This window comes from Amia ocellicauda, chromosome 10 (assembly GCF_036373705.1).
Source record: "Amia ocellicauda isolate fAmiCal2 chromosome 10, fAmiCal2.hap1, whole genome shotgun sequence".
In the NCBI taxonomy this organism is placed as follows: Eukaryota; Metazoa; Chordata; class Actinopteri; order Amiiformes; family Amiidae; genus Amia; species Amia ocellicauda.
Window position 1 is genome coordinate 15417455 of NC_089859.1, and position 20663 is coordinate 15438117.

At 42.4% G+C, this 20663-nt stretch overlaps 1 protein-coding gene across 2 annotated transcripts; it reads right to left on the reverse strand.

Annotated features, from left to right (window-relative positions):
- Nucleotides 1-14045: 14045 nt before the first annotated feature.
- Nucleotides 14046-19842, reverse strand: vgll1 (vestigial like family member 1). 2 transcript variants are annotated; one of them, XM_066715181.1, is made up of 4 exons: nucleotides 19583-19842; nucleotides 18187-18403; nucleotides 16991-17419; nucleotides 14046-15948 (listed from the first exon to the last, which is right to left on the reverse strand). In XM_066715181.1, exons 2-4 carry the CDS (start codon nucleotides 18383-18385, stop codon nucleotides 15905-15907), a joined length of 672 nt encoding a protein of 223 aa, XP_066571278.1. In that variant the 5' UTR covers nucleotides 18386-18403; nucleotides 19583-19842; the 3' UTR covers nucleotides 14046-15904. The 2 variants fall into 2 exon arrangements, with proteins under 2 accessions (XP_066571278.1, XP_066571279.1); XM_066715182.1 differs by having other exon boundaries at nucleotides 17006-17419; nucleotides 19583-19838.
- Between the last annotated feature and the right edge of the window lie 821 nt (nucleotides 19843-20663).

Consider the following 20663-nt stretch of genomic DNA (forward strand, 5'->3'; position numbering starts at 1 on the left):
ATCTTACAGTGGTGCAAGAATGGTGGTGTTCGAATTGAACGTCGTTTTAACCATAACAGAAAGCATTAAAGTGTTTTAGTCCTGTGCATAGTGTAAGTATTTTGAGTGATTGTTGTTCCAGAAACTACTGTCAACCGCGTAGATTGTGGGGCAAAGATCAGCAACAGACCTCAGGACTTAAGCAGGTAGAAAAGTGGCGGCCGATAGAATTTAAATGGAATCAAAATGTAGGTGACGATATATTTGTACGTTTTTATTAGCCTCAGTACTTTCCAGAATAAGATAAAACTGCATTCAATTTACAGTAAACAGATGTTCAGTTTGACTTTACAGGCTGCTGTGCTTTTCCGATTTGAAACACACTCGATTGCATCACCATGTCAGTTGCTGTTCATTGCATTTTAAGTAAAAAAAATGTTTTAACTGTATAAGGCATATACAATCATAGGAATAACACACGTACAACTAATCAGTTATATAAGTTAATATAAAACTGTGGTTGGCTTTGTTAATTGGTGATTATATTTTTAATTGGAAATATTCACAAGACGCCTCATCAAAGCAGACGAAAGATAACGCTATCATGTATGGCAGCATTTGTATTTTTTTTAAAGAATGAATTCACACTTTCATATTAAAGAGAACATTAATGTTTTCTGTGCACAGCACAACTTTGAAAACCAGTGTGTTCACCAGAACACCTAAGAATTGGACCACTCACTTGCTACCCTGTATGGTGGTGCCTGGTCTCTCATCTCTAAGGGAATTGTCTATTAGCTTGGCCCAGGGAGACAGTTGCAGATCTTGTATTTTGTGGTGCCTCCGAGGCCCCTGAGGTCAAACATCAGGCATGCACAACCCCCTCCAGTCAGCCAGGTGTGATGGGTCTCTCTAGGAAGCAGCATCAATGTAGTCTACCTCAAAAATACTCAGGTTAAATGGGCAGTTATTTCATCACATTGTTGATTTATCTTATTTGATGTACTGTATATAAGGACATTATTAATAAAACAAGAGGATCGTGGACAGGAATTGGGTAGTTTCACCCATGGGGCCTCTTAGCCTTACAGACGCGTCAGTCAGTCAGGCTAATTGATTTACACACATGCATTTTCCAATACATTTTTAATTTCCTTCATGTATTTATGCTGAGCATGCGATATGTAATTGTTTTGACCTGATGTAATTTATGTTGCTTTGCATTACAAAATGACAGTGGCCTTTTCTAATGACACGAGAAGAAAAGATGGTGATCTAGCCCACTGAGGACCGATTAAGAGACACAATGTCTTGAAAATATAGGAAGGTGCTCTCAGTGGAGGCCATAGCCAGACATAGTGAGTTTGCTTGTATTTATATTGATAGGTCAAAATTAAAAGCAAAAATTAAACATGATTGGAAAATTACTGGTAAATTATAAATAATTTGTTTGGATGAACATACTCGCTGTCAGTACTTTCTGTTTCTGGCCTTTTGGGGTTATTGGATTTCTGTATAACAATGCTGCATGCTGGGCATTTCTTACACACAGTGTTTATATCACTGTACTCGTATCAAAGGAGCAACACAAGGTGCAATTTGAATTAAGTTATATTATTTTAAGTTGTATAAACACCTTTCTCCTGAATGCAGTTTCCACAGGGATTTAATTTTCACAACTATTTATTTAGTTTTTTCTAGTGTGAAAATTCTTTCATTGATTTATACTTACAGTGGGGGAAAAAAGTATTTGATCCCCTGCTGATTTTGTACGTTTGCCCACTGACAAAGAAATGATCAGTCTATAATTTTAATGGTAGGTGTATTTTAACAGTGAGAGACAGAATAACAACAAAAAAATCCAGAAAAACGCATTTCAAATAAGTTATAAATTGATTTGCATTTTAATGAGGGAAATAAGTATTTGACCCCTTCGACTTGTACTTGTACTTGGTGGCAAAACCCTTGTTGGCAATCACAGAGGTCAGACATTTCTTGTAGTTGGCCACCAGGTTTGCACACATCTCAGGAGGGATTTTGTCCCACTCCTCTTTGCAGATCCTCTCCAAGTCATTAAGGTTTCGAGGCTGACGTTTGGCAACTCGAACCTTCAGCTCCCTCCACAGATTTTCTATGGGATTAAAGTCTGGAGACTGGCTAGGCCACTCCAGGACCTTAATGTGCTTCTTCTTGAGCCACTCCTTTGTTGCCTTGGCTGTGTGTTTTGGGTCATTGTCATGCTGGAATACCCATCCACGACCCATTTTCAATGCCCTGGCTGAGGGAAGGAGCTTCTCACCCACGATTTGACGGTACATGGCCCCGTCCATCGTCCCTTTGATGCGGTGCAGTTGTCCTGTCCCCTTAGCAGAAAAACACCCCCAAAGCATAATGTTTCCACCTCCATGTTTGACGGTGGGGATGGTGTTCTTGGGGTCATTCCTCCTCCTCCAAACACGGCGAGTTGAGTTGATGCCAAAGAGCTCGATTTTGGTCTCATCTGATCAGATGTTCATTGGCAAACTTCAGACAGGCCTGTACATGTGCTTTCTTGAGCAGGGGGACCTTGCGAGCACTGCAGGATTTCAGTCCTTCACGGCGTAGTGTGTTACCAATTGTTTTCTTGGGGACTATGGTCCCAGCTGCCTTGAGATCATTAACAAGATCCTCCCGTGTACTTCTGGGCTGATTCCTCACCGTTCTCATGATCATTGAAACTCCACGAGGTGAGATCTTGCATGGAGCCCCAGACCGAGGGAGACTGACAGTTATTTTGTGTTTCTTCCATTTGCGAATAATCGCACCAACTGTTGTCACCTTCTCACCAAGCTGCTTGGCGATGGTCTTGTAGCCCATTCCAGCCTTGTGTAGGTCTACAATCTTGTCCCTGACATCCTTGGACAGCTCTTTGGTCTTGGCCATGATGGAGAGTTTGGAATTTGATTGATTGATTGCTTCTGTGGACAGGTGTCTTTTATACAGGTAATGAGCTGAGATTAGGAGCAGTCCCTTTAAGAGTGTTCTCCTAATCTCAGCTCGTTACCTGTATAAAAGACACCTGGGAGCCAGAATTCTTGCTGATTGATAGGGGATCAAATACTTATTTCCCTCATTAACATGCAAATCAATTTATAACTTATTTGAAATGCGTTTTTCTGGATTTTTTTGTTGTTATTCTGTCTCTCACTGTTAAAATACACCTACCATTGAAATTATAGACTGATCATTTCTTTGTCAGTGGGCAAACGTACAAAATCAGCAGGGGATCAAATACTTTTTTCCCTCACTGTAGTAGCAGCAGGATCAGGAAGAGGAAAAGACCCACAGACTGGCCTCCTTCAGATCACAACTGCCTTAGAAGGTTAGTTTACAGGAGCTGGTAAACAAAATGACACCCTTTCCAAATTGAGCAATTTGTTTTTAAGCATTCACGTCTCGCTTTGCTGGGGTTCATCTATTAAAGATATTGAAGCACACACCCCAGTTCTGCCATTTTTATTAACGAGTTGGTATGTTCAGAAAAACAAATCAAAATCACCCAGATTACAAATGAGCACATGCAAATCCCCACTTTAAACCAAGGTTGTGTTTAATGATATCATGGATGTGACATGCCAGATATTCTACTCTCTGCCACAGGCTTGAGCACTGGGAAAGGGCCTATTAGCACTGTTTCCTGAAGAAAGTCAAGAGCAGCACCCCATTTCCTTTTATCTTCAAGTGCCGTATCTTGACTTGAGACATCATCAAACACGAACGTGTCAGAGATGCCTTAATGTACTGTATGCATACAAATTCAGAGATGTGTGTATTTTCATTAATCTAATGTGTACTTTGGGCATGAAACATTGCAGTAGGCATCAGTGTTGTCCAGTGGTTTCTCCACACTGTGTGCCGCAGTCCTCTGTTAATCCTCAGCTTCTTAATAAGATAAGTTCAGTGGTTCAGTGCCACTATTAAGATATAAATTAGACAACAGCTGTCTGGGACTTCCTTTCAGTAGCAATATTCTTTGACAAATACAATGTACTTTAACGAATATTAAGGGTACTTATTATTGTTTAATTGCAGAGCATGCTAAATAATTCTCATCCTCATACTGTCTAACAGTGCAATGGGAAGCTGGTTTCCAGAAATGTATACCTGACGTTGTAAAATCGCTAGAGGGCTCCACTTCTAAACATGTTTTATTTGACAGTTGCTCGTGGCTCAAAACTCCTATTGATGGGGAATGAGCTACATTAAGGCCTGAGTGCTTCATCACTGCTGTAGAGAACACTGATGGGAAATGTGATCAGTTACCTGAAAGATAAGAGAACAGAAAATAAATCGAAAAACACTTCAGCACATTCTCTGAGTTCATTGTGGGACTGTGCAGAAGCCCCTGTAGGATCAGTCAGTCTCACGTGTATGTTTATTACTTATGTTTAACTTTCCTTGTCGGCTGAGGAATTGCTCCTGGAGGTGGAAATGTGAAGGTGGTGTGGAAGTCAGCAGTGTGGAACATGCAAGTAATGGGGTAAGCAGAAAGGGCTGCCACATGGGAAGCCCTGGACTAGTGGCGCTGGGAGCTGACCGACAGTTTTCATTCCAGAGAACGCTGTTACTGATTGGCAGTCCAGGTTAACACTGGCTGGTGCTCTGTGCTGAGCGATTTCAGTCTTCATTTTGTCAGGTCCTTTTCAGCAAGACAGTCAGAAAAGGCAAAGCTGGTAAAGATGCACTGTTGTACTGTCAGTGTCTGATGGGATTAACATTTTAGAACATAGAATGTGTCAAAATTACTCAGAATGTATGTATGGTTCTTTGTCTCAGGGGTCTGATTAGGTGCCTTTGGTTTCTGATTTTAAGAGGAGTTTATGACCAAGCAGTGGAAGTTCTAGGACTTTGGAGAGACTCCAGCAGTGCTACTCTCCCTTGATCAGAGAGGATTCGAGGAATGGAAAAGGTCTTTAAGGACGAATGTGTGTGAGCATCAGTCAGAAAGGAGAGGTCAATAAGAAACAAGCAGACCTCAGACTGGTGACCTCTACAATCCCAGATTGAGTATCTATTTGGAAACTTTATGAGACGAGTATTTCATTCATCTGTGAGCGTCCTGCCTGTTGAAACCCAAGCCTACAATTGCAACGCATCATCAAGAAAACATTATGATCATTATTTTTTGCACAGACCGGAGATATCCGTGCAGAATGGTTTGATTCTGTATTCAGCAGGTTTCTCAAGTTTTTGCATTGTGCGGAGGTAAGCAGCCTGTCAAGATGAGAGTTCAAAACAGGTTATCAGCATTCCCTTTTGGCGGGGCTGTGAGCCAGCTTAAGACCATTAGTGTTGAATCAACACTGCGCTGCCCCTACTACAGCAGCACCTTTACTGCTGTCCAGCTGTGACCTCTTGAAACACAGGTCTCTGTATATCGGAGTGTAGTGGCTCCTGTTTGTGTGAAAAATTGTATTATGTCATTAGTGCTTGTTCTGCAGTGCAGACACCTCTCCAAAGCTGACAGTGGTGCACATTTGATGTTTCTGCCAAGAATAATGATGCAGCACAGTGAGTTATATCTACAGCAGTGTGTCTTTACAGCAAACTGTAACAAGACAGGCATGCCTGTCCCCCATGCAGAAATGGGAGCTAAGAAACACTGTGCATGGGGTCAGTCCTGCCCCCCATCCCTCCAAGAGAGATTGACCTACATCGTCCAAGATATCAGCAAGTGCACGGCATAATGCCACTGTAGTTAAACTGTACTACAGCACTGTTGTGTTAATCATTAATAGTCCCTTTAAATGTAATAACAATCATACGGATAAATTGTGTTTGATTTAAACAATAATATGGTGGACCCACCAGTATGCTGATAATGAAAGCACACTGTCTATGTGGTCACACTGGTTTGACCCTCTTTGCAAAGATCTTGCCCACCTTATGTTCGTATAGGTGTTAGCAGGGGCTAGAATTAAAATCGTGTATGCAAAGCAGATAAATATAGACCCCACTTTGAGGTCTAACTTTGCCAAGTTGCAGCAATAGTTGGACATTAAAGAAAATATGTATTACAAACATTGTCAAAGTCACTTCCCTACAGTACAGGACACTCCTCAGTTATGTCAAAGAAACAAAAGTGCTTTGAGGTATTCTGTGTTACATAATCAACAAGAAGTGCTTACAGGTAATCTTGATGCCTGGCTACGTGCTAGGCAGTTCCCAGGTGGTGTATCTCATGGTCACAGGCGCTATTAAGGGAGTTTATGAAGTGAAGTTCATGAGGAAGAAAACCTCAATCTCACACCTGACTTCTGCCCTCCCATGCATAAGTATCCACCTACACCCACACTTTCCCAGCATTGATCACTTTGCATCTCTTCTCCATCTCTCTGCTTGTGGGGGGGGTTTGATGCCCTCATCCTCATGGCCAGGTCCTCGTTCCCTTAGTCAATCAAGTCTAGGCCAAAATATACTCTTTACACACTATTTACATTCTACTACATGCATCTATTGGGATCATCTGAACTCCTGAAACATATCTTATGCATCTGCAATGATATAAACGAAAAAGTGCTTTCTATCAGAGTTGTAAACAGGGGCTCACTCACTCACTCAACTCGATCAGTAGGCTTAATGAAGAATGTGTGTTGGTTTACAGAGAGCAGCACTTCTTTGCAGATGTCCAGCTGTGTCCTGTTCTACAGGAGAGCAAGGACATGTCTGGCTTATTTACAGCAGGGATGATCCGAGGGGCAGCAGGAGATGGAGAAGGTACGGCATGGGGGGTGAAATGAAAGAAGATTCCCTTTTTAAATTTTTATTTGTTATTTATTTATTTTTATTTCTTTACAAATGGACCCATGTGGCAGCAGATGGCTGTAGCTAAATTTAGTTCAGAGGCATCAATAATCCATAGACACGCATGTCGAGGAGCCTGTTCTTCCATCTGTAATCTGTGTGGAAAACAGAACTTTGAGGGGATGCTGCTGAAATTAAATAAGGAGGATGGCCCAGGGCAAGGAGCTAAGTCTGCTGGGAGCTATAAACCTGTGTGTGTGCGTGTGAGTGTTTGCGTGTGTGTGCGTGTGGGTAGAGGGGGGGGTTGTATCAGGGGCTCCTGCTGCTTCTTAACCCTTTGCCTGCCTTGATTCAACAGGTAGACCAGACATGTGAGTTGCTGATTTCCGCTGCGGAAAGAGAGTGGGCAACTGCAGTCTGTAGCGGTGTTGTGTCTCTCATGCACACAAGTGACAGTTCAGAGGACACGGGCTGCGCAGTCAGGCCCACTAAAAGAGGCATGAGTGTGAAGCAGGGGGAATCCCCTCAGAGTGGGAACAGTGCTCGCCTGGTAGGTAGAAGTATTAAGGAGACAGAAGTATTTTACACAGATAAGAAGTTTATGGAAAAAACTATAAAAACACTTTACATTCAAACTTTAAATTAGGCAATTTGGGATTAAGAAATTGTTTTTTTCTCTTAACTCAAAAGCATTAGCATTTAGACAACTAGCAGTACACTTTCATGATGGTATCTCAAGAGTTTTGCATTTTATTGATTGAACCTGTGCTGTATAGGACAGGGAGGACAGTACCATTTCCTCCCTTTATTTTTCAAAATAGCTGCATATGTTTGAAGGACAAAGGGAGTGTTAGTATGATTTTTCTCAATTAGGGGTTCTGGCAATTTATTAAGCAGCACAGCCAATTGTTATTGCACTTGGAATGCGCCGGTGAACACATTGGGTATCAGCCGCAGAAACAAAGCCCTCACACTCAAACCCTGTCATGTTGCCAATATTATGTTCTCCAGATGAACCATGAAATGAAATGAGCCAATTAAATAATAATGACAACAGTAAAAGGTATACAAAACACAAAATAACGAAATTGTGAGTCGGGGGGGGGGGGGGGTGGCAGAGATTACACAATGTTCAATGTACAATGTTCCTCAATTAATAAAAAGTCGCTTTTTATTTGTGAATTAAGTGGAAGGCATCTTTTTCTAATAGTGTTTAGTTGACCTAAAACTACAGACTATTCAGCATTGAAAGTGTGCCGTCACTTTGTATTGTGCTGTCAAGGTTGTGTGTGGGATGCGTGCTCACGTTTCTTAGTCTGTAGGGTCTCCCCCTGCTCTATTCAACACAAATGTAGCCTGTGGGTTAAATGATAGGGCAGTTTCTTTGTGGGTACACATCCGGTACAATTGTCTTCTGCTCTTGTTTCCGTGCCTAACAGAGGTTAACAGATTGCTAATTGGTTGATTTTCTGGAAGGGGGAGAGGGTGGGGGGGGCGTCAGTTGATGCTCACACGTGCCTCGCCCACTGCCTTCTACGTACACATTGTAGACGAGCTTATCTTTCTGATGCAAATCCCTGCTCGGGTAGTGTGTGGAGCCCAGCTGCACGCAGACAGTGGGGGGGCACAGAGGGGACACGTAGGCAGCTTCATATCTGTAGCTTTGCATTGCTGTGATGTAGAACATCTGTGTCTCTGTGTGCGTGTTTGTTTGTGTCAGTGTCCGATGTGTGTGACAGGGAAGTGCACGGTCACATAAATCAAAACAGGCTGCGTAGGATGAGATGACACAAAAAAGCAATAATAAAAAATGTCTCGCCCCCTGCAACCCCACCTCCCACTCTACCTCATTCACAGTAAACACCAAGGTGATGCTCCTCCTTAGGAAGACTCATGTGCAAGATGAATTGCTGCTCTTACATCACCTTCATTTTTAATTGTTGTTTTCTGCTGAGAAATGTGTGTGCTTTTTCACTCACATGCATGCACAGTTGTATGCCTCATTATAAGCAACTGGGGCAGTGAAAAGGGAAAAAAGGCAAAGAAAACAACATTGAAATTCCAGCCTCTGCTCATTTGATTTGCAGTGCCTGCAGTCTGCGATTTTTGCAAAGCACTTTTATTTTAAGAGGCAACTTTTTTATACTGTTACTTCCATGCTGAGCTTCTGCAAGCCAGGCTCACTTTTCAGTCACTAATAACCCTTAGTCGACCGCTACACCTCTAAACTGACCTTAGTTAGTTTGTATTACTTTCTCTTGTACTACTTTCTATTTTTCCCAAACCATGGAACAGAAGCCAGGAAGGTCTGATTGTTATATGTAGAGTGTTTAGAGAGTAAGAGTTTAGTTTGAGAGTCATTTACCTAAATTCTACACTTAAATGAAAATAAATTATCAAATTAGGGTTACACTTTAGTGTAGGTTAGGGTTAGGGTTACAGTCCCAGGTGTAGATTTCTAGGGGCCTAGCTTGAAATGTGGATGTTGCGTAGGGTTGGGGTTCAGGCTGTATTTGCAATGCTAGTAAACAATGCTAGTAAATTTATTTATCTGAAATAAAATGTAGAATATTATAAAATGATCAGACATTTAACAGCAGCAGTTAGTCCTCAACTGGATCAAAATGCAGTTCAGCAGGAACCTCACCTGTTCCCCGGGTATCTGATGTCACGCTCCACAGTGCCGTGAGTCTTATACGAGAAGAGCAACTTGTGGGGCTAAATGACATTTTCTGACAGCAGTGCTTCCTTGTTAGGCCTGGCTTGAGATTTTCTTTCTAATTGTCTTGTCTCAATTAAGAAATGTCACTTGGCAGGAAGCCGCCTCCATTCCTATCACCACATGTGAAACATGACTTATTTCTGACATTTGTTAGGGCAGCCCCTGGATGTGTCAACCTGCTCTGCGTTTGAAGTTAAGCCAGTGTAAGTCAAATTAGCAAATGTGGGCAATTTGTGTAGTGTTTTGATTCCAAATGGGTTATGTTCATAATTGCACAGCCTGAGTCTGCATCTCTGTGTCATAAAAAACAACATGTTTTTTGTTGTTGTTTTCTTTAACTCCTTTTGGGAAACTTTGTTCATGGCCACTACATATTCTGATACCGATCAGCACAGGTTTGATTCCCGAGACTGTTCAGCTTAGTCTATAAATATCATTCCCTAGTTTTCACTGCTTTGTAGTGTTTTGCCTTACGCTGTGAGTGGCTCTCTAGAGTTTCCTGAATTTCCATATGAAGAGAGAATCATAGTTCTCTCTGGGGCAGGACCAGACCCACCTGCCAAATCCAATACATGCTGGCATTTTCTGTTTGACAGAGGCTTCATTCTACTTTCCTCTACTGAAAGAGAATATTGAGTTATTTTCTTTTTGTGTGTATTTTCTTTTGGTGATTTGACAGATTTGCATTTTGTGCAGGCAAGTGTTAAAGCAATCGCAAGCAGCAACAGGCTGTATGTTGACTTCACTGTAGATGGCAGTGGAGATTTAGAGACACTCAGTTGATGCAGTGCACTGAAACATAATAGCTCCTGCTTCCACAGTCAGAGTGAATGACTTGAGAAAGCTGTCCATTTCATATCCTTCCTCTGCTCCAGCATGGTTGGGATCTGGCCTGCAATCTGTTCTCTGCATGACACTACAATTAACTAGCCTTTTGATTTATTTGGTATTATTTCCATAGGTGCAAAATTAGGATAATCAAAATGTAAGTGTTTCACCAGTTGTCTAGCAGGCGTTCCGAATATTAAGATAAACAATTTAATTAGTATGCACCACATGCATTAAAATGCAGAACATAATTAAAACAAAGAGACTTGACAGCGGTCTAATTAAAGCTACATTATTTAACAAACCATGGTAAGGGTGAAACCAAAATCAATATATTTTTAAATAGATTGGATTGTGCTCAAAGTTTGTTTAATAAGATAATTGGCTGTGCATTAATCTTCATCGTGTGTTGGTAACTGGTCCGGACTTCTCTATCAGATTTTCTTGGTCTGTTTACATTTAGCTCACACAATATGTAATCCATCAGACATGGGGTGCACTGTCCAAGCACTTTAAAAGTGTGTTCTGTATTCTGGTCGCAGGCATTTAAAGATTTTTCTAATGCAGCACTAATGACAAGATATATACCTCTGGGTAAAACAGGCTCTAATGCACCTCATCTCAACTGTTTCCTATCTATTGCTATGCCCTGTATCAAGATACAATACAATAGCCCTTAATTTAACTGGGATCTTTTCAGTATTCCTTCAATTATTGTTATAGTTGTGAGTGTTATATTGTTATTGTCTATTGCTTGCCAGGTTGACTTATTTATGTGGGAGAAACCTTTAATCCAAGGCACCTCACATTTGAGAAACTGTGCATAAACTATGAGAAGTTAACAGTGAATCAAACCATTAGATGGTACAGATTCTACTGCAAACAAGCTGCAGGAATCCCAATACATGGTAGATTGTGTCAGAATGTATGAATACGCCAGGTGGCAGGATCTTGGCCACTGACTTCTGATCTGGTGGTCTCAATGTGGCACAACATTCGCGGTAAGCATAACACCCACCCGAGGGAGAGAGACTTCAGGTTGGCACTTTTTGTTCAAAGAAGTGTGAGTGGAACCGAGGTCGTTTCATCTTTCACTGTCTCACAACCATTTACTGAGATCGATTTTATCCTACAAGGAAACCAACTACATCAATGGGGTGTGTGGGGCTTGCTGTTCAGGAGAGCTCCTCATAACTCCAATTGATATGCTGAGGGAGTAATCAACCCGTAAGGCAATCAGAGACTCCCTGCCAGAATAATCCCAGTGATGCAGGTGATGTTGCCCTTAGATGGGTTATTGGAATGGAATTCAAAGTGACACGTTCCCTCTGTTAAACTACATTTAAAGACCCGTCAATGAAAGCAGATCTGAAAAGTCAGATGTGAACTTAAGCTGTAGAGGTCATCAAATTGCTCAAAATGGAAAGCGTGGTGCCGGTGTGCATAGGCTGTATGCTGGGTCTGCGGGAGGTCAGAAGACTAATATGCGAAGCCACAGGTGTGTTGCCCTCATTTGAGAGCGTGCCAGGGCATCAGGATCAGAGCACCCACTGTTTTCTGCAAAGAGAGCCCAAGGATGTTTTTAATTTCCACAGACTGAGCCAGGCTTTGGCCTTGCCTTGTAGTCACTACAGTACACCACAGGACACAAAAAAGGTGCATTTCTGTCTCACAGTGACGTGAAAATCGCCCTCTTGTGGAGACATGCTGCTCTACCCCAGTATGATGCTAGTGGGGTCACTGAACTGAGCCCCATTACAACACAGCTGTACACCATCTCTCATAGCAACCACAGCGGATCGATGCTGTAGCAACATAATGGGCAAGACCTGTAACACTGAAAGCTACCCGCTCTGCTCCTTAACGGTTGTGTGAAAACATAAGGAAAAACATTCAGCACACAGAAAATACACAAAGTGGGGTCATATAGTGTATACATACAGGGTCAAGCACAAAATGTCCAGGTTGTGTGTGTGGTTTATAGAGAAACCAATGTCAGTTATTGTTATTATTATTATTGTTGTTGTTGTTGTTGTTATGTAATTTTAAATATATCCTAATAATAAGTACAATTGACTTTAATTAGAATTTAAATTATCTGAAGATAATTTGTCTGCAGGTGACAGTACTATGTGAATGGATATGTATTATTTTTATAGTAATATGCAGGTTCAAATCAGTGATAGTAGTATTAGGTTAAGTCGGTTGGTAGCTGTAGTGTAATTGCAGGTATGTTCATTTCCATCAGTAAGTTAGTATAAATACACTCACCTAAAGGATTATTAGGAACACCTGTTCAATTTCTCATTAATGCAATTATCTAACCAACCAATCACATGGCAGTTGCTTCAATGCATTTAGGTGTGTGGTCCTGGTCAAGACAATCTCCTGAACTCCAAACTGAATGTCTGAATGGGAAAGAAAGGTGATTTAAGCAATTTCGAGCGTGGCATGGTTGTTGGTGCCAGACGGGCCGGTCTGAGTATTTCACAATCTGCTCAGTTACTGGGATTTTCACGCACAACCATTTCTAGGGTTTACAAAGAATGGTGTGAAAAGGGAAAAACATCCAGTATGCGGCAGTCCTGTGGGCGAAAATGCCTTGTTGATGCTAGAGGTCAGAGGAGAATGGGCCGACTGATTCAAGCTGATAGAAGAGCAACTTTGACTGAAATAACCACTCGTTACAACCGAGGTATGCAGCAAAGCATTTGTGAAGCCACAACACATACAACCTTGAGTCGGATGGGCTACAACAGCAGAAGATCCCACCGGGTACCACTCATCTCCACTACAAATAGGAAAAAGAGGCTACAATTTGCACAAGCTCACCAAAATTGGACAGTTGAAGACTGGAAAAATGTTGCCTGGTCTGATGAGTCTCGATTTCTGTTGAGACATTCAGATGGTAGAGTCAGAATTTGGCGTAAACAGAATGAGAACATGGATCCATCATGCCTTGTTACCACTGTGCAGGCTGGTGGTGGTGGTGTAATGGTGTGGGGGATGTTTTCTTGGCACACTTTAGGCCCCTTAGTGCCAATTGGGCATCGTTTAAATGCCACGGCCTACCTGAGCATTGTTTCTGACCATGTCCATCCCTTTATGACCACCATGTACCCATCCTCTGATGGCTACTTCCAGCAGGATAATGCACCATGTCACAAAGGTCGAATCATTTCAAATTGGTTTCTTGAACATGACAATGAGTTCACTGTACTAAACTGGCCCCCACAGTCACCAGATCTCAACCCAATAGAGCATCTTTGGGATGTGGTGGAACGGGAGGTTCGTGCCCTGGATGTGCATCCCACAAATCTCCATCGACTGCAAGATGCTATCCTATCAATATGGGCCAACATTTCTAAAGAATGCTTTCAGCACCTTGTTGAATCAATGCCACGTAGAATTAAGGCAGTTCTGAAGGCGAAAGGGGGTCAAACACAGTATTAGTATGGTGTTCCTAATAATCCTTTAGGTGAGTGTATATGTACGTATTATTATTATTATTATTTTCTGCCATTTTAATTCTTGTAATTCTTCACATCGGTTATAAAGAGTCGGAACATACATTTTATTATTTGACAATATTTTGTCGTTTTTCATTGTCGCCACAAGAGGGAGCTCTGTCCATGCGGCAGATAAAATGTTTTAATCAGACTTTTGCGTCAGGCTGCAGTGTAGCGGGTGTTAATTACAAATTGCACTGAAACAATACAGAAACTAAACTGCGTCATAGAAAATAGTTTTTCATTTATTATAACCAACAGACACAATACAGACCGCCGTTTCCAATAACTACAACTAACAATAATTCCGTATCGGTAATTTATCCACAGGAAATTCAGTATTACTTAATGAATACTGTGCAATGTTTCTTCAAAGGCTTTTAGTTGTGACTGTGTGAAACTGCACCTTAGAACCTGTGATGCTCAGTTTATTTATGATGGGTTCCACTATGGCTATTATTAGTAGTAATCACACTGAAGTACAGGACAAAACATTTGTTCTGTTTTTTGAAAAAAACAAATAGTTTTGACACAGTAAACATTTAATAAACACCCAGCACAATTCATATTTATAATTATACTTATCTGTATGTGTGCCTATATATACACAATTTTATTAAACTTCATTATAACACCACAACCATGAGTAGATATGTTATTACAACAGCAAACTCTGAAATTCACATATTAAAAAAGTATTCATACCCCTATCTAAAAGAACAGACATGTTAAATATTATTTTTTATCATTTAAATACACAACAACAACTAAACTAGATGTCATGTCCAGGGTGTTTAAAATAACCTTTTATTAATCAGACTCCCTCTGCTTACAGATAAAGTACAGTCATCCTGAGGTAATTTTACTGTGAAGCTCTGTGGACAGCATGAGTTCTCTAACTGCTTTTACTACATGCTTTACTGCATTTTATTGTGTATTATTTTATGGCAAGTAAACTGGGTCACACATTGGGCCAGAAACATTGTAGTGAACTGTGTACACAACACACATGCAGCTAAAATGGCACAATACAATAACTAGCCTTTTGTTACAAGTTAAATCTAGTGAGTGAAGCTACTATATTGCAGATTGAGGGGACAGCAGTAAGCCATATGAAGTGCATGGTTGGGGCTATACCTACATGTAAAGGCATGCATGCAAGTATGTGCATATTTAAATGCATGTAAACACACACCCATTTGATTTTAATGCAAATGTGGCTATGCACCCAAATTGTATTGTAACAGAGCTCATGCTCACAATATATAAGGATAGAGATTAACAGTTTTTAATGATTCAGGATTTTCAGACAAGTTTAGCACAATTTGTGCAAAGTATATATCAAATAAAAAGATCAAGAACCAAGTGAATACTATAAAGCTGGAGACAGCCACATCTATCACACAGGGCTAGGGGTATTGCAACAGCATGGCCTTCCTATAAGAGGCAGCCTGCATTCTCTAGAGCAGGTGAAGGTGTTCAAACCCCCAGCTGTGTGAATGCAGGCTACAAAAAATATATAAATATCTAACTTAAAAAAATAATAATATTAACCATACCCAGTAAAGCTCCTATCCGCTTTTAAATATGACAAACTTTCAAATACACATATTTATAAAAACGGCCCTACACACTGCATTGTGTGCCTCCAGCTCACCTGATTTGTTCATAAGGCTCAACAAAGCTTCAGTTTCCTTGTCCTTCTGGTTACAGTGGTAATCAGGTTTGCAAAAAAAAAGTTTTTAAACAGGTTCTTCTTGTATGCAGGGAAATGCCTTAAGGCTTGTCAGCAGACTCAACCTTTTTTTTCTTCAAAATAGTTCCGGAGCACTTTTCTAAATCCTGTCAAATTGTGCCTTACCCAGCAGGCCAGTGGATTGTGGACAGAGAGGAGCACTGCTGGTTCCTGCGGTAAATGTTTGTTGTGTTCAGTTTGGCGCTCTGAGTGCTGCAGAAGCCGTCTTCCATTAAGGAGAAAGCCCCGCTCGTACAATGCCCAGTTCAAGTCACTGAAAAAGAAAACAGCACTCCCATAGGCAGCTCTGCTGAAGCGTGAGCGGCGCAAAGCTGTTCCCACAGAGTCTTAATACCAGTACAGGTCCTTCTTCTTTTCTGGAGCGGGTATTCCTAAGGAAAAAAAACATTAAAAATAGAGTGAATTCACTACAATTACACAACTAGGTCTTCTTCAGATTATGCTATCTTACTGCCCTTTCAAACACTGTTAAACCTTCAGTTCAATCCTATTATTTTCATATAGCATTATTTTAAATAAAATGTTTAGGGCAAACTCAACACCATGTCCAACTGAGTGTCTATGTTCTGGTGGATTTAATAACCGTAGCATTTTTATAAAGCCATGCTTCTTGCCTCTTAAGAGTGTTGTCTTTCAAGAGGGTGAATAACAACAAACCTCAGTAATGAGCTATGCTGAAGACCTGTAAGCGGCCGTCAAATCAATTCTGTTTAAAGGGCACTTCAACTGGATAATTGCTGGAGTTGTTTGGGAAAAATCAGATTTGTCACGCAATCGTATTTTTCATAACCCCTCAATTCAAATGTCATTGTTTGGACAATCTGCTGTGTGTTCTGTAACCTGTGGAACAGCCTTCTTGTGTTTCACAACCACACTGTCACCCGTTTAAAGTGAGCAATGCACACACGCACACACGCACACACACAAAAACAGTTTGAGATCAACTGGCCAATGCGTTACAGAGACTCATTTCAGCACTGAAGATGTCTCTGTGGTGTATCGCAGTCAGGCAACGTGAGGTGAACTTCAGACTCCAGAGCTCACACTGCATGTCTTCTTACATCACTGCCGAGACCTGACCTACAGAGAGCCCGAGAGCCACTCGAGGCCTGGGGGACACAGCGTAAAGTCCTGCGACAATCCAGCCTTGAGCTTGATAGCTTCAGAGCAGGCCGCACACAGTTGTAACGTAGTAACGCAAAACATCGTGTGACTGTGTAATGTCCTTGAAGCCACAATGGACAGAACAAATAGCGTACAGAGTACAGATGCAGTGACTTGTACATGACATTGTGCAAGGCGCAATGCACAAATACACACCGGACCCTCACACAGCATGGACAGCAAGCGTGTCGTCACACCCAACCCCTGATCCACATAGGATCACTATGCTGCTTTCGGGGGCTGCCTCACCTCGCTGTCTCTCACCTGAGTCAAGGCTGATGCCCCTTCCCACATCCCTGAAGTCAGCAGGCGGGGTGCTGGACCAGCCAGGGTTGAGGTCAGGCTTGGGGACCGAGCTCAGGCCCGTGCTGCCCGATGGCCGCTCGCTGTGCAGGAGGTTGAGGAAGGAGTTGGTGTACTGGCGCTCAGCCACGCCCACGGGAGCCTCGGGGGACACGGACGGAGGGTACACAATCGGGGGCAGCCCAAACCCACCGCCATGCCGTGAGGGAAAGGGCCAGAGTGTTGGCAGCTGGCCGGGGGGACTGCTTAGCACCCCCGGGACTGAGTGGTGGTCCTCCGCAGCTGCAAACTGGATCCGGCTGGGGGTTGCAGGGAAGGCAGTCTCGGACCAGGAGGGAGGGGGTAAATTCCACTGCACAGGCACAGAGGGCTCATCTGAAACACAGCACACAGCACCCAGTCTGAAACCACTTCTAGGAGGGGATTTACGTCAGAACGCCCTTTCTTGTGTGTGTGTGTGTGTGTGTGTGTGTTTATGTGGATCTGTATGTGTATCTGTGTATATATGTTCGTGTGTGTATCTGCTGTATGTACACATGTGGGGACTGCAAGAGCCTCTTACAGTGTATAGAGTTTCATGTTCGGAGATGAATGGTTGACAGCCATGGTGTTTCTCTAGGCCTCTGTTTGAAACGAATACTCTTGTTGAGTGAATACTCTTGCTGAAGTGCTCAAAATATGGATCTTGACTGTCTGCAATCAGTGGGTGGTTGGATTTTTTTCAAATCTCAGTACTTCAGACAACCCCCTATAGAAGCAGGTGGAAGATAGTAGTAATTAAGTAATGGACGTTATTTATCCTTAACCTGCTTGGCTGAGGGAACGACAGCCTGGCCAAAAGGACGAGGAGCTGCTGCAGGGGGTGGAGACTGGGTAGACGGAGGCATGTTGTTCTAAATGTTTTAAGCCAGAGGGAGCATGGCTACTATGTGAAGCATATGAAAATAACTTTTTATGTGGTCTGTGCGTGTGTGAGGGTGTATCTGATTGGTTGTGTTCAGGATCAAGAGTGACGTGAGACTGGAGGTTGTCCTCTGCCTGAAGTTGAGTTTTGAACTCCATGAATCCAGGTCAGGAATAGGGTGGCCACAGAAGAGGTGGGGACTGGGGGGTGTAGTGGGGTGCGGGTTCAAAACTCTCACCGATCTTTTGTACGGTCCTGCTGCTCTTGCTCTTGGTGCTGAGGTCCTTGGGCTTGTTCGCCTTGTTGAGCGCCCTGGAGAAGTGCTCGTCCACCACACTGTTAATGTCTCCCTGGAAGTAAGTGAAGAGGACGCAGTTGGACTGCTCCCCAGCCTTCCCAGTCTGGAGCACTCTGGGCGACGGGTGCTTCTCCTCCATCACAGACCCTCCTCAGCTCTGGAACGAAAATGGACAGTGATCACTAAGAACAAAAGGATGCTCTAATGCAGGGGGAGAATCACTGTATTCCATCAATCGCTTCTTTGGATTATTTTAGTCCCCAACACCCCCCTCAATCGGTATTCCTTAATACGACGGAGATCTGGTCTCTGCTACTGGGAAGCTTGACTGATTTCTAAGATCTACTTGTCCCCCCTCCTCACTATAGACTGGATTTGAAACTGGCAATACAAAGCACATAAAGAGAGACGTTTTGCGTGCAGCCCTTGCTAATGTCCTTGCACTGAAACGGATTTTTATAAATCTCATCTCTTTAATTTTCATATCTGGTTTCAAAGGCTTTTAATATGTAGATTTGAAAGATAAATCTGGATTATTCTTAATGCTCGGCTTTTGTACTGCAAAGTGCTTCAGAGTTGTATACTATATTGCATTGGATAGTACATTCTGAATACATGGACTCTATAGATGGAAAACATATTCAAGGAAACGTCTCTACACAGCTTCAGACACTCAGCTGTAGCTTGAAAGAAATGGTTGAAAACGACAAATATGGATTTAAAACAGGGATGACAAGCATGTTTTCTTGTTTTGCCGTGCTGGTTTGAACACGAAATGGTGTTGTCGTTGTCGTAGCTGGTTGTAGTTTTAGCGTCATGTTATTCTTACCCTTCACCCGCATATTGTCCTGTGCGATATAGTTGTGTGTGCGTAGTTTTCTTTTATCCTGCGGAGCTTGTAACGAGTGTGGTAATTCGATGTACAACTTTGAGAGCGTTAGACTGAGAAGAACTTTGAATCCCCTCATCTGCATGACCTTCAAATAATCACAAACACACTGAAAGACTAGTGGTTATACGTGTGCATTTTGAGAACTATTAATAGACTCCGAAATGTTAATTAAAATGACTCACCAGGGAAGCCTTTCTGAGCTGGTCCTGATGCCGATTTGATGTTAGTGGAAGCAAAAACTCCTTTACTGTAGTCTCTGTTCGCATATTCGTTAGTGAATCTTCCCTTTATACGGACCTAACTGGATAAGTATATTTGAATATGACTAGCATGTATCTTTTTATTTAAGGGGAATTCTGGAATGCCACCCTTTGGAATGATACTAAAACATGTAACCTATCTCCCTGACCTATACACAGATGTGTGTGTTGAAAGTCTACTTGCCTGTGCCTGTGCTCTTCAGTGCAGTGTGCTCCGGTCTCCTGTCTGTCGCAGGTCATGCTACGCTGGTCCTCGCTTGCCGTCAGGTCCGTGTGGCCGGTGCTGGACAGGAGGTGCAGCCGCGTCTCCGCCGCGCTTCGCCCGCTGGAATATCAAGTTCCTCCAGGAGCGCACAAGTGGGCTCGGCAGCCCGGCGCTGATTCGTGCAGGCAGATTGGTGGAGCCGTGTGGGCGTTTGTGGGACCTGCCACAGGTATGAACAGAATGCGCTCCGACTGGCCCTGCTAGCCTTTATAGTCCAGGTATCTTCCCCTCCTCGTTCTACCTCCTCCAAATTACATTGTGGCATGTATAAGATTGTGTGTGTGTGTTATCCAGATAGATTCATTTGGATACAATGATATCCACTTTCTTAGATAAAACAATGACATTTTCAACAACTTTTCCTTCTTTTCTTCTAATTGAGATGACGTCTGGCCAGGGTCTTGGGCACACCAAAACTTCTTCCAAAAGTCAGTGCTCTTCCTGTGGGGAACAAATGGATGTCGAAAAACCATTCCACCTCAGAGTGGTCTCAATGTACAGAGAGATGTACTGCACAAGCTGGTATACGCAGAGAAATGTAACCCTGGTCTGTGAGGTTGCAGTCCGTTCCTGGTGCAGAAAGTGTCCTGCGTTTTTGGGCAGCTTGCACAGGGTCCGGGGAAATGTAATCCTCCTGCCTTTGATGAACTTATGATTGGGTTTTTAAAAGGACAAGCACAAAATCGCTTTGACTTTGCACCTGCCTATAGCATCTACAATCAAACCCAGCAGTATTTGTAATATTATTATTCCATTTCTTAGCAGACACCCTTATCCAGTGCAACTTACAATGTTTACAATAGATCTCATTATGTTAAGAAACAATTACCCATTCACATTGTACTGGAGCAATCTAAAGTACGTTGCTTAATGTTCAAACAGCAGTGTCCCCCACTTGGGATTGAACCCACAACCCTATACTCAGGCATCCGGTACTGGGGTATGGGTGTCTATTTACTGTACTTATGTAAATGATTTGTGTATAGAAGAAATACAAAAT